Here is a 15,006-nt window from a genome sequence, read left to right on the forward strand (position 1 = left end):
TATATATACCAAAATTCATTCATACACACACACACACACACACATTTTTTTCTCTTCTGGGGAGAAGGGCAGGAAACTAGTGTTTATCCCCTGGTACCACTGGCAGAAGGGCTGAGTAGTCAGAACTGAATCCCAAGGGTGGGCGGTGGGGGTGAATGGGTGACAGGCACTGAGGGGGGCACTTGACGGGATGAGCACTGGGTGTTATTCTGTATGTTGGCAAATTGAACACCAATAAAAAATAAATTTATTATTAAAAAAAAAAACTGAATCCCAGCCTGCTTGGAAGGAAGGGTTTCAATCCCACTAATGCATGAATGCATTTAGAACCCAAATGCCCACTACTCCATCAGCATCCCCCTTTATATCCTGGGCACTCCTCCATCATGGCATTTACCGCATTTCATTTAAATTATCTATTACGTGTCTTTCTTCCTCACTAGAGTATAAGCATGTCAGGGGTGAGGACTGTGTCATTCATTTTCATTCTTGGTCTCTAGCACCATGCCTGCTCAAAAGTTAAGGCTCATATAAATTATTGACGTAAATGACTGTGTTGACACAACTCTAATCCACTCAAGGAGAAACTCACCTCTGGAACTGCATTATAGTAATTTCTCCTAGCCCCACAAAGACTATTTGATAGCCCTATTATAAATGCAATGTATTATTACAAAGAGGTAAAAGATGCCGAGAATCAAAGTCTACCTGAAACCCAACAACCACATAGAATAAAAGCTCAGGCCACATTAGAAGCCCACAGGGGATACTGTCCTGGGCCACTAGTGTTCTACTGACTGTGGCAGCTCAATGACTCTTCTGCGTATGTTTCAACAGTGGCTCAGCCACAGACCAGATAAGTGGCTTTAGTTAAGTGCCCTGGTGATCTCTGGATTTGCTTGGTCTCTTTTCTTTCTACCAAATGGGAAGGTTAGTAATTCCCTGGGGGCTTTCCTGGTTTGAGAATTCTATTGAATTTATAAAGTACAATGCGTATGTTTAAAAGCTGCCAGCCATACATATATTAGAAAACGTTACCTTAGAACAGCAATAATGAGATATAGATCCTTCTTCAAAGAAGACTCGTTAAGAACAAAACTGAGGATTTTGGTTATTCCCTCCCTAATGATCCCCAACCCTGTCCTTGAGCTGTCTCCCTGAGAATTCTAATGCTTAACCACAGACATAATGTTTGACTTAAAAGGTACCTACCTCTGAGCATCCTCCGAGAGTCTGAGTCTTTGGTCATGGTTGCCAGCGAGTGAGGGAGTACACTGCCGCAGCTGTTGCTCTGTCCCAGGGGCAGGTGAGCCTGTGAGAACCGGGAGGAAATATCTCAGGCAAACTGCAGACCAAATGGTCCTCCAGGATGGGGCCACATCCCCATTTCCATAGCGCCGGTGTAAGCCCAGAGGGCAGGGAAGATAAGGAGGAGGAATGAAGGCGTCCCATTTATGCATGCTAAGTGGCAAAGGCCAGTCATGGGCCCTTCCTAGGAGCTGCACAGCAGGTTCAACATCACAGCAATCTCTCCAGTGGCAGCAATTCCAAAAAAAGAAGGCAGATGGGGAAACGCTGTCCAAAATCACCCTTAGAAAACAACTAACGGATTTTCATGCGTAAGGAGCCAAGGGCACATGCAGGTACAAGAATGCGTGCATATCATGCACAAGGAAAAGAAGAGCTGTATTTGTTACAAGTGTACCATTTCCATCTCCCCCTGAAGACAGGAGAGACCAATGACCTACCCTAGTGGGTTTAGCACTTTTTAAGATAGAAAATCCTTAGTGTGACATAGACTTGAAATACCAGTTTACAAAATAGATTAAAACAAAGTGACTCTGATTAAGGACAGGGGAAGGGCCCCAAAGCCTGGCCCACGCAGAACCTCCTTCTCATTTGCCTCTCCCTCTCTTTCTGCAGTGACACCCTGGCCATGTCAGGAAAACATGAGTGAGGACTCAAGTGTCACACGTAGGTTCATAGTCCAGCTTCACTGCTAACCAGCTGAAGGCACTTGGGCTAGTTGCTTAGCTTCTTTACACCTCGCTTTGTTCATCTGTACAATGTGGAAAATAATGAGAACCTCTACTGAATAGCGTTGCTGGATTTTAAAATGAGAAAATCTATACAAAGAGCTTAGTCCAGGAACAGGCTTATAGAAACAACTCTCAATTCTTATTCCTGGAATCCAGAGTTTATATTCCCCAATTTCCAGATCTGGGAGGCAGTCCTGGGAATCTGTCATGTAGGTGAACATTATCCACCATTTGCGTGGTGGTGGGAGAAAATACCCAGGACTAGGTCCTTCAATCCCAGAGCGTACAAATCCAAATGTCTTCCGAATACAATAGACAATGCAATAGAGTCATACATCTGCCCAACAAGCAAACTTGATGGTTTATTATTCAGTACTTTTTTAAAGAGCCTTTGCTCGTTGGCCAACATTAGGACAAGACTCACTGAATGCAAAGCCCCTGGTTCACCCCACGTCCTACCTTTGGGGTGGTGCTTCTCCCCATAGTAGCACTGCTGAAATGTGGGGATATGGAAGGTGTGGTTTTCTTTCGAGGCAAAGTGTCACTCAGATAGAGGCCTTCTTTATGCTGTTTTTTCCTTTCTTCCAGACTTCTAAAATGCTTTAAATGCAAATGTAAAGCAGAATAGCAAAACTTGACTAATTGAAACAGGTCACTGAAGAAATTAAGAAGTATGCATTTACAAAGAAGTTTTGGAATTTTAACACAGAATTTAAAAAAAATCAACTTATACTTGTGTTCACTAATAGACTAGGGCTAGCATCTGGTAAGATACATAGACACTGGAAGAATTTACTACTGAACCTAGAAACTTAAAAAAATCCACCTATCACTTTCATAGTGCCTGCTGCCTTGGGGCCTCAGGACAACTTACAAATTATTATGATGGTGGCGGAACAGCCAGTGGACAAAGCAAGTAAGCAGTTTCTCCCCTTGTCTGTCTGGACAGTTTTGTATGATGGCACAGATCCCAGTGTGAGGAGAACAAGGAAGGGAGAAGGGAGAAGATGGAGAGAAAGAGCGAGTAAACAGGGAAGTTGTTTTAAAGTTGGAATAATATTTTAATTACATATAAACACTCCAAATCCATATAACATTTAAGGTTACTCTTTTATTTAAAAAAGATCTTACCCAAGAAATCCCTACAGTAACCCCTTATATTTAAAAATCCTCTGGTTAATCATTTCTTATTTTTTTTCAGATTCCTTAGGCAACATTTTTGCCAACTTGAAATTTGTCCAAATTTTTCTTAGCCTCCTCCCAAAATGCCTTGAGTAGTAATTTCCTAATTAGAAGTTCTTAGGGTTTGATCACTTTTTTTTATAAGCTCAGGTTGTTGAAATACATCAAAATTAATGCAGATTTGAATTACCAAATTTATGATCTTTAAACATGCCAATCATGAAATATATCTAAATTTTAACTTTATAATTATCTATTTATAGTAGTTAATATTTATTAGCCTAAAAGTAGCAAAGAGATATAGTCATTTAATAAAAGGTAAAAGGCAGTAAAGATAACTTCAAGAAATGTAATGGCTGGGCACAGCAAACCAGGGCTCATCAAATTTGGGGATCCAGTCGCTATGACTCCTTACCATCTTCTGGGGCCAAATTCATATAAAGTCTGATTATAGTTGAAAGGAAACCTCAAAACAGACTTTTTGAATACCCAAGCATGATTATGCACTAGATATACTAAAAGAAGGTTGACATTCATAATAATGAATTTTTTATTTAAAAGATATGATCAGTAAAAATTTCTATGAACCAAATGCATTCTTTGTGGTGTGACCCTAGACAAGCTATTTACCTCTGCTAAGCCTCAGTTCCCTAAATGTCAATAAGGAGTTAATTCCTATTTCTCAGGACTAGTAGACGGAAGAAATGAGATATTTATTTGTAAAATGTTTAGCACATTTTGACACATAGCAAGGGTATGATGTCCATTTTTATGATTTCAGTAAGTTTGTAAGGAAAATATTTTGCATTGACACAGAAACTTTTTATACTATGGATTTAATGGAAATAATTATTATCATTTTGAAAACTACCTGAGACAAGTTGCAATATTTGGATTGAATGGGAACTGAAGCATGAAGACGTGAAACGTATCTAGCTCCAATATGTCAAAAGTCAAGAGGGGACAATCAAGGTGTCAAAGTTTAGAACAATCCCAACACTCTTAAAAAATACTAAATGTCCTTTAAAAAATGTAAGAACAAAAACCAACCAGATAAAAGAAAACCTAGCAAAGGAATATGTTGCTTTTCTTTTTTAAAAAATACTTTTGGAAAAGTGGAAGGCAAGATTCCACATTACTGACTTTGTTGTCAAGGTCAAAGTCTCAGACTCTGAACACCAGTGCCTAAGTTACCTGTTGCTCCTGCTGCTGTTGCTGCATTCTGTGTTTCTTAGCTGGTAGAGGAGGAGGTGTGTCATTTAAAGGGAAAGGATCAACAGTCGGAGCCAGGACTTCCGGCCAAGGGGCTGATGGAAGTTGAGTGATAGGATGAGGAGAGAGGGTGGAAGGAAACATAAATCCAGAACAGACAGGTGATCTTTGCTTTATAGGAGAAAGAAAAAGTATGCACGTGTCCATATGAAATGAAAGAATAAGACAAAGAAATGAAATCGATAATCTCATTATTCTGTTTTCTTGTATTTTAATCACAAAGTCACAAATGATGGCCAGGATCTTTCAATTTAGCCTCTTGTTAAAATTCCACTCTGGGAGCAACCTGGATCAGTTCTAAGGTGTTTTAATTTACTACTCGTTGCCCCTTCCCAGATGTTCTAAAAAGGCATAACATTAAAAAAAAAAATCCATACCACAAACATAAAACAAAATCAAACTGGAAAGATGATTCAAACTAACAGTTTAAGAAAGGCTTTTTGGTTTCTATGAAAATGAGGTCAGGTCAGAGTGCTAAGACCTAGAGCTTATTGTCTTGAACTTAATTCTCTTGGCACTCCACTCTGCACCACCTATTTCATGATTTCCAATATGACAATCCATAGGACAGTGCCCCAGGTTGGTATGTTTTTCATACTCAGCATCACTCTGACCTACTGGTCAACCAGACGTATATGGGTCACACACATCTTCATTGTCAGGTAACCATGGGTTAATCTTTGACATGAGGAAAGCAGTGAATGAATGAAATGTCATGCCAACACACCTCTTTATTTTGTGGCTGGCTCACCAGCACAGCTGTGGTAGGCCCAGTGGCAACAGCGTCAGCGTCAGCAGGGAACTGAGTGGAAGGGGATAGATTCGTGGAATTGACACATGGCTCATTAAATTCATTTACACTGATATAGCCCTAAAAGGAGGAATTCAGAAATTAAACACAAAGAAAGCAAAAGCTGAGGCATGCGAGAGTATTAATGCTCCCAGTACAATGGAGTTAGCTTCGAGCGGCACAGCCAAATATCTGTGGAATTACCAAATGTTTCATTAAGGGAATCATCAGCAATTAAAATGGATTTACGATGCTTAATCTTGAAAAATGATATTCCAAACATTACACACAATTTGGGGGGGGGCGGGTGAAGTAAAAGATGACTATATTATAAACAACCCCAACCTTCAATTTTAAAATATGTAGAGGTATCAGCATTCATTCTGTTGATTGAATGAGGGTATCACTATCCAACACTTAAAATAACCACACACACAAAAATCTGAGATATAAATTTACAATGCAATCACTCACTCCATAATTCAAGAGCCCTTTCCGCAAATCCTTATTTTTAGATTTTCCTCTTTTCTTCTGTTTTCTGACAAGATAGAGTATGAGTACAAAGTGGGCTGAGGACTTCAGGTTTTTGTACTAAGAAATTTTATAAATAGTAACTTAATTGTAATGCAATCTAGTCTTTAGGTATCTCAACTAAATGAGAATAAAAGGGACACTCATCCCCTCATGACCCTTCCCTAGTAAGACACATGTATACACACACACACACACACACACACACACACACACCAGAGGACCCCACCCCACCCCACCCCATCCAGATAGAGTTGTAGCTCGAAGCTATTTCAATTCAAGGCGGCTTCCTCAACTCTCAGCGCTACCGGAGGACAGAAAACTGCCTGTGACTTTTAAGTACAATGATGCACTTCTGGCTTCAGCTTCGAGAAAATAGCCATGAACCAAAACTTGCAAGAATCAAAACTCCTCAATTTATATTTGAGGAAAAGGCACTTGTAAATTTTCATGGAAAGTATTTATACAGACCAGCCATAATTCTCACCACATCAACAAAACAGCAGGAAAAGCAGAATACAGAGTATAGAATAATATTCCACTTTTCAAAGTAAAACTGAGTTAAATTTAGCACTTGGATTCTTCTATTAGCCCACTGATCCTTTAAAAAAGTGGTAGGCAAGATATCATTTTGTTGGTGAAGCAAAAATTTCAGGTAGGAAAGCAAGGTTTTCACTGGTAATTTATAATTACGACAAAGTGGAGAAAGCTAGAGTTGACTATTTATAAATTGTAGGTTTCAAAATGCTGCTGAATAGGGTCTTGTACTTCCTGGCAATAGACAGCATGTAAAGTTTCAGAAAATTAAACTGAAGTCAGGGGAGTTGACAGCTGGGTTTTTGAATATCACTTTATCTTTGATAATGAAGGGGAATGAAGAGAATGACTTTTCAGTGCAGTGCTTCAAAATCGACATCTGATTCTTCATACTCATAGGCCACATGACCTGATTTATTGCTCAAAAATGTGTGCCATTTGTCAAAAGCAGGACTTGTTTAGAAGAGTTAGATATAAATTAATCACTCCTTAGAAAAAAAGAGAGAGAGAAAGGAAGGCTCACATCTTGTGAGCCAAGTCAGCTTAGTCCATGAAGAGAACATAGCTACTCAACGAACACAAGAGTTGGAGCCATACAAATGGCAAAAAGCCAAATGGGCTTTTGGCACCAGGAAGTCTGCAGAGAAAACGAACAACTCATTAACAGAAAAGGAAAGATTTTATTCTCGAACCAACGGGTAAAAAAGACCGTAGAGCCTATCTAATTCATTTGGATGCTACAGCCCTTCAAAATCAGTATGTCCTGAGTCAAACTGCACATCTTCCCTCTTAGACCTGCACTATTCCCCGTCTTCACTACCTCAGGAAAAGGTCCTCGCTGGCCAGCTCATTATTCAAACTGGAAAAATGACATCACTCCTAATACATCCCTTAATTTACTTCATCTTCACATCCAATTTATCAGCAAGAACTAACCAACTCTTGCCTTCAAAATATATCCACATCCAGCTATTTCTCTCCATCTCTCTGCCCTTGTGTGAAGGAAAGCCGCAGGCATCTCCAGTCTACATCCTTGCAATCACCTCCTTACAGGTTCCCCTGCTTCTCATCTTACTCCTCATAATCCTGTCCCGCAGCCCAGAGTTATGCTTAACAAATGGACATCAAATAATATCACCTCCCTACTTAAACCTCCTCACTCAGTGACTTCCCAGCCACATAAGATAAACCATATTTCTTTAACATGCCTCCCAAGCCCTGGTCCTTGCCCACTTCACCGATGTTCTCTTCTTCCACTACACTCCATCCACTATGACCCTTTGTTCACTGAATCTGCCAGTTCCACATTCTGAGTAATGGAGAGAAACTATGAAACTGAATGATCTAATAAAGCTCTTGTAGAAATATTTCACAAAATGCTTCCAAGATACATGTTATTCATACTTACTACGTGATGAGCATTTACTTCATATACCTACACACATACACACACACAATACTTCCTATGTTGAAAGTCTTAACTCCACTTTTAAAAAGATATTTATAAATAAAGGGTTTTTTTTTTAATTACACAAATTTTTATGCAGAAGCAAGTTTTTCTTTAGCTTTTTGGAAAAAAAAACAAATATAAAGAAAGTATTGGGACAGATGATAGCCACACTTGTGGTGGATGCAGCATATTCTATAAACTTGCTGAATCACGATGTTGTACACCTGGAACTAATGTAACACTGTGTGTCAACTATACTAAAACACACATACACACACACACAGCTATTTCTTTCTCACTCAGGGTTATGACTTTCCAAATTAGAGTTAAAATATTCTTCCACTATAGCAGCATAGCTCCATTAAAAGGTATTTCAGAAAGATGGATGTTTGGAATAGTGTGTGAGTGTAAGTGTGTGTGTGTGTGTGACTTAATGTAAATAGGATTTTCTAATTTAGGGAGGGGAATAGTAGAAACAACTTTGGGAGAAAGGAACAGAAAAGAAAGGAAGCAGACTATCTTATCAAATGTGCATTTTCATGTGCCCTCAGACTTAAGAGAAACAGAAAGAAAGTAAGAAAGAGGGGAACTGAAAAAGGAAATGGCAGAGAGGGAATTTAAGACTAATCTTCGCGTGGATCCTAACTTGTTTGAAACTACAAGTTAACCCACAATGTCACTGTCAAGCATAGTTTGTACCCGCTCACACACACACACACACACACACACACACACACACACACAGTGCATCTGCATTAAACACAAAAATAATCCATAAAATCCTCAAAGCATAAATAAAAGGCAGGAAAACCATCACAGCATTGAATGCTTTCTAAGTCCTCCAAGTTAATGTTTTCCTATTGAGTTAATCACAAAAAACTGAGGCACATCTCTTGATTTCTAAGCTGGCATGAGTAGACATGTAAAATCATAGCTTACCTCTTTTAGAGTACTGGGGTTGACAGGAAACCCCTTCCCCCCAGAGAGGCTGGAGTATTTCTTTTCCAAATTACAAAGATTTTCCTTTTCCTGAAGAAACACAAAATCTATTAAGCTTGGTTAATCGTGGATTTCCCTAATGACTAATAACGTTGAGTGTTTTATCATGTGACTTATTGACTCTTCATATATCTTCTTTGGTGAAGTGTTTGTACTCAAATCTTTGGCTTGTTTTCTCTTAATTATTTATTGTTTATTGATCATTACTGAATTGTAGCAGTTTGTAATATATTCTGCGTTTAAGTCCTTTGTCATATCCTCTTTAAGAAATCCTTGCTTGCCCCAAGGCCAGGGAAGTATACTTGCAGTCCTATATTTTCTTCTAGAAACTTTATCACTTTAATTTTTATGTTGCAGTCTACGATCTGCCTTGAATTAATTTATATGCATGGTGTGAGGACAGACGCATTAGGATTCACTTGTTTCCATGTGTCCCAGTTGATCCAGCACTATTTGTTAGAAAGACTTTCTTTTCCCTACTGGATTATCTCAGAGCCTTTTGTCAAAAAAAAAAAAAAATCAATGGACGGTATATGTGTGGGTCTATTTCTGGACTTTCTGTTTAGTTCCATTGATCTTTATGTCCAGCTGTATCAGCACCACCACATCATTTTAAATACTCTAGCTTTAGAGGCAACCTTGAAATCAAATAATATAAATCCTCCAACTTGGTTCTTGTTCAAAATTATTTTGGCTATTCTATGCTCTTAGCATTTTCAGAGTTGACTCTCATTATTTGTAATTCTTATGTTCTATAAATTTGCCATGAACACTGAATTGTAATTCAGTAAATACTGAACTGTTGTTCCTGCAGGAAATACAGAAGTGGGTTACTGTGGGCTTCTGGTCAAAATAATTTCATCAGTTGATCAATACATAACTCTGCTTTATGTGTGTTTCTGTTAAAGATGGCTTATTGATATACATGGTTGATTCATAAACACTGAACTCACAGCTAAAAGCACTGTAGTTCATGCCTGAATGAAGCTTATTTAACACGTTATTTTCTCCCTGAAGCAGATCACAACCTTCCGGCCCTTAGGAACACTAGACAGTACGTTAGCACTATGCTGGGAGGCATCTTAAACAGCAAAATCACCAAAAAAAAAAAAAAAAAAAAGCACAAACTATGTAAAAACATAGCACTAACCAGTGCACAAAAAGGATACTTATTTACTCTATGGGAGTTGAAACAGGAAGGTAGAGCCAACCTCAGCCAGAAATGTGCATGCTGAGACTCAAAATTTTTATCGCTCTACACACGTCAGTGAATTGTATGACAAGTATTGATTTGGGGGCTACAAACAAATTTTAGTGAGTAGGCAAATTCACAAATAGAGTCCATGAATAACGCAGATCAACTATAAATTTTAGCATGAACTTACCAATTTCTACAAAAAAGTCTGTTGGAATTTTTTTTTTTAAGATTTATTTATTCATGAGAGAGAGAGAGAGAGAGAAAGAGAGAGTCAGAGACACAGGCAGAGGGAGAAGCAGGCTCCATGCAGGGAGCCCGACATGGGACTCGATCCCAGGTTTCCAGGATCAGGCTGATCCTGCTGGGCTGATCTGCTGGGCTAAACCGCTGAGCCACCAGGGCTGCCCGTCTGTTGGAATTTTTATTGAGATTGAGATAGAGCTATAGATCAATTTGGGAAAATACAAATTGTGGTTATAGATCACAATTTTTGGAAAAGAATCATATTTTATATATTTTAATGAGGAAGTGGTATTTCTGTGATTGTGATTACTCATTTTTAAAAGTCTATCACTAAGAGATTTTTCCCATTTTTTTGCTAAAACTTTAGAAACTACTGAAATCCTCCATATTACACTATTTAATTTAAGCTGTCGCTTTGGATATCATGTGCAAAGGGTGGTGCAGAGGTTAATGGAACCAGAGTTCATTCCCAGAGCAGGAGACAGGGATGGAGAATATGAATCTATTCCAAGATTTCTAGGTGCCAAAGAAGCAGGAGGAGGGCCACTGTCAGGGATCTGTGTGGGCTACATAGGCACACCTTGAGTAAACTCATCATTCTAGGTAAAGGACCAGTTTTCTCTCCCTTCTCAGCCTAAAAATAGCTTGGTAGCTAAGTTGAGAATATTCCAACTACATTTCTTGTAGGTGGGATCATGGTCTAGGCTTACCCTTTAGTCCCTCATTCTTTTTCCTGTATGTTATTCTGGGTCCATCTCATATTTTCAGAATCCCAAGTGTCATATCCTAGGCAGTGGCCTACACACAAGGCTCAGTTCTGAGAATAGCCCCATCAACTTTAATTTTTGGTATCTTAGACTTGAAATTAGACCAGGCACTATGTTAGAAAGCCCAGCAGGTGGGCAAAGAAAACCCTTTACATGCACATTAGGCACTGAGCAGATAGGAACACAGTCACTTTAGTGAGGATGATCTTGCCCCCCAGCAGGGTATCTACCTAGCTAATGAAGCCAAACAAAACCCAGGATGGTAACTGCCACATGCAAATAATTGGAGTTTGACACCACAGCAGCTGAGCCAAAATGTTTGACAGCAGCAATAAAAGCAAAATATGTTCCACCTATCTGATGAAAAATCTGTTTTCAAAAGAAGAAAATTCAAAAACGTACGTGGTTTTCATAGTTTGAATTTTCACACCATGGAAAAGGCATGAGGAAAATGTCCTTGCTTATTTTCCAAATTAGAGTGAATTGTTTGCAGAGCATCAGCTTATTAATGTGGAGAATTAAATAAAAATGTGTATTACAAAGTCTTCTTTAAATTATAATAAACTATTCACTATTAAAAGATACTTTCTTTGAAGGAAGCAACTTTGCTCAAGTTGGAACCTGAGTTCTACACAACCAGTGCTAAAAAAGGAAATACTTACTCTTTGCAACATCATTATTAAATTATTCTTTTCTTTCACAAAATGATCTTGTTCTCTCTGAGCCTGCTGGACAATATGATTGGCTTGCTTTTTCAGTGCAGAAATTTTTTCCTGAAGAAAAAAAAAGATGATCATATACAGAGGCACGTTAGACATTCACTGGTTTGCCAGTATGTCCTGGAAACTGGAAAACTGTTTACAACTGGATTAGCGATGGCCACATTTTCGTTGGTAGTAGACAGTGATTATTTTTTTTTAATTTTTTTAAATTTATTTATGATAGTCACAGAGAGAGAGAGAGAGAGAGAGAGAGAAGCAGAGACACAGGCAGAGGGAGAAGCAGGCTCCATGCACTGGGAGCCTGACGTGGGATTCGATCCTGGGTCTCCAGGATCACGCCCTGGGCCAAAGGCAGGCGCCAAACCGCTGCGCCACCCAGGGATCCCGACAGTGATTATTATACTGAGACTCTGAGGCAGTTTCTTTGACCTGCCAAGCTCAAGGCTTTTCTTTACCTAAGGCCAATATAGTCCACGTGGTTTAAAATCTATCTGAAGAATGCAGAAGTCAACAGGAAATCTTGTTTTAGACTGTAAGTGAATCATCTTGGGAGATGCTTCATGGGAAAAATAACAATGTAAGTTCTTATTTAAGCTGAGAGCTTAAGAAGTCACCATTTTCATTTCCCTTTCCCTCAATTTTATTGGTTTAGTACAGACCACTGGGATGTGATTCTAAGTTTTGGAACAAGAGCTGAATTCTGGGGCTGGACATCTGGGTGGAGCCAGCGATGAGCACGGGATGCCAAGGTGCTATTCAAATGGCAATAAGCTATCAGCCAGCTTCGAGAACTAGGAGCAGTGGAAACAGAACTTCCAAAATAGATGCTGTTCAAAGAATTATTCTAGATCTAGTTACTACGATGGCAAAAGCAAGTCACTTAAAACAAATATCTGAATTTCTGATTTTTCTCTCCCTTGGTTTTCACATCAATGAAAAATACCAGATTTTATTCATAAATGCACCTACAGCATTAAGTAACAATAACTGTTACACATCTCAGTTTATCTAGCTGGGAGCACCATTTGGTATGTAAATGGCAGGTGCCATAATCTGTCAAATGTGACATGTGGTAAAACACAGATATATTCAGATATAAAGATAAGGAGACAGAGGGCTATATTAATGAGGATTACTGTCACGGAGCAAGGGGCAAATTTGGATTTTTTTTCTACTGAACAACTCCTGGCAAAAGTACCTTTCGAGTCACAATATTCCGCTGATATTCAGCTACTTCACGCAGGAGCTGTTGGGTCAGGTTCTCCTTTTCCTCATCCAGACGGCTCTCACGTTCAAGCTGCTGGAATTCTAGGTCTTCAAAGTGTTTGCTCTCCACGTCCAACAGGTCGGCGTCCTTTGGAGAAAAGGAAATGGAAACAAGACATATTGGAATGGCTGTGGCCTTCTTAGCATAAAGGAAAAATTACTAAAAGCAAACAGTCCAAAATATCTTTCTAGTTACTAAGCTGACCAGGGTTGGAAGATGACAATCCTCTCTTTGGAGTGAAATCCCAGGGTAGTGACCATTAGAATGGAATTGAACTGGGGAATTGGTTTGACCATCAGTTTTAGACTATTCTGTGGATGTAGGAATTCCTGTTAAAACTACTAGGTGGGTGTAAAGTTGACTTTGAAGTATAAAAAGAATTCAGCAAATAATGAAACATTATCTACTGACCAAGGTGTGACATGCTCTCTTGAGAAAACAATTTTCCAAAATTTTACTTTAGTATCAAATTTGAGATTTAGATCAAATTTGAGATTCCGAAGTTATTGACTGTAAAAAAAAAAGACTAAAAATTTGGTACACATACAGATTAGACCTATATAATATATATATTGCATGCATGCTCAGATAATTTTGTGGAAAGGAGAAGTTGCCGAAAACATTTGGCGGTTGGTATTCTTACGCTGGGCTTCTGTGAATCCCTTAAAATTATTTACAAAGATTTTTTTGTTTTTTTATTTACAAAGATTTTTACTGGAAGAGTGGAAGCACAGCGTTCATCAGGCACAAAGGGTGACTCAAATGGTTAAGCACTGCTACTCTGGGAATAATTTGGGGACATTTAAGAAAGATCAGAAATCATAAAAATCAGATGATCTAGAACAGGCATTTCCTAATCAATGAAGTGTCTGAAGACAGAAGTGAATCTGTATCTGTGCAGAGACTGGCACATGTTGTGTGAATCATTCTTGAACCTACACCAAAAAAAAACGCCACCTCATTAATTTTGGAGTCTGACAAAACCATAAATGTGGTATGTATAGAAGATTTCAAAAAATATATAATTTGTAATAATCTATTGCCAAAAAGAAACAGCAACTGGGCTATATGATTTACAACTCTACATAGGTAAAATAGCTAGAGCATGTGTTTTTCTTTTTTCAGTCAAAACATCAGAAAGAATTGGATAAATATGATAAATGAGATTTATATCAGTTTTTAAACATACCTCCCCTTCTTTTGGTTTCTATGTGAGTGATAAATTAAGCCTTGTAATCAAATGGAATAATACATTTCTGTCTTCTGGAATGAATTACATTCTGAGGATGATTCATAGAAGGACAATTAGCTACCCTGTAATTATAAGCGGCACTATAGCAACAAGAATATGTCAACACAGTGGATTCTTAAAACTTAAGAGCAAGAAAAACAATTTGAAAAACATATTCAGCATTTCTTAGCACTTTTTTACAGTTTAATTGACCAATCAAAAAGTGGTCTTGGTTTCAAGTTATAGGTTGACATTTCAAATTTATCAGACATTTTATGCTTATAACTTCTAAAGGAATGAATGAATTTGGGCCCAATCTACTCACTACTAATGTAATTAAGAGATAACTTGAGTGTTATGTCTAAAAACAAAATGCCTGCAGTCTTGAAATATCTGCATCAGTAGATATATTTACTTACACAGTCATTCATACTCCAGTTTTTAAGGTCTTTCAATTGAGCTTGGTTTGTGGCTAAAGATTAGTGAGAGAAATAATTTCATAAACCTTCTTTTTTTAGTTTGTAAATAAGCTTTACTCAAAGTGAGTATATGTCTCACAATATGCCCACTATGCCAGTCAGCTTCATTCCACATGTGGTTAATAGGCAACATGTGTTATCTTAGCCGCATGAAGGTCACAGAGCCACTAATTTGTCTGTAGTAAATATTTAAACTATTGCATGAAAATGATAGCATACTGGGTAAGAAAGTCGAAAATTAAAGCTAAGCTCAGCACTCAGATTCTGCTGGTATAATCATCTGATCAAGTTGTCCAAAC

At 38.3% G+C, this 15,006-nt stretch overlaps 1 protein-coding gene across 22 annotated transcripts in view; it reads right to left on the reverse strand.

Annotated features, from left to right (window-relative positions):
* PHLDB2 (pleckstrin homology like domain family B member 2) overlaps positions 1 to 15,006 on the reverse strand; it is a 219,383-nt gene that overhangs the window by 25,905 nt on the left and 178,472 nt on the right. For 12 of the 22 annotated variants that reach the window (XM_041726996.1, XM_041726961.1, XM_041726929.1 and 9 more), the window contains 7 exons: positions 12,929 to 13,084; positions 11,671 to 11,781; positions 8,741 to 8,830; positions 5,221 to 5,364; positions 4,416 to 4,604; positions 2,499 to 2,639; positions 1,213 to 1,312 (listed from right to left, as the gene is read on the reverse strand). In XM_041726996.1, the coding sequence (XP_041582930.1) occupies positions 1,213 to 1,312; positions 2,499 to 2,639; positions 4,416 to 4,604; positions 5,221 to 5,364; positions 8,741 to 8,830; positions 11,671 to 11,781; positions 12,929 to 13,084 (931 nt within the window). The remainder of the gene's footprint in view (positions 1 to 1,212; positions 1,313 to 2,498; positions 2,640 to 4,415; positions 4,605 to 5,220; positions 5,365 to 8,740; positions 8,831 to 11,670; positions 11,782 to 12,928; positions 13,085 to 15,006) is intronic. The other 10 variants (XM_041727075.1, XM_041727068.1, XM_041727058.1 and 7 more) reach the window with 5 other exon arrangements.

Source organism: Vulpes lagopus, chromosome 1 (genome assembly GCF_018345385.1).
Source record: "Vulpes lagopus strain Blue_001 chromosome 1, ASM1834538v1, whole genome shotgun sequence".
Lineage (NCBI taxonomy): Eukaryota > Metazoa > Chordata > Mammalia > Carnivora > Canidae > Vulpes > Vulpes lagopus.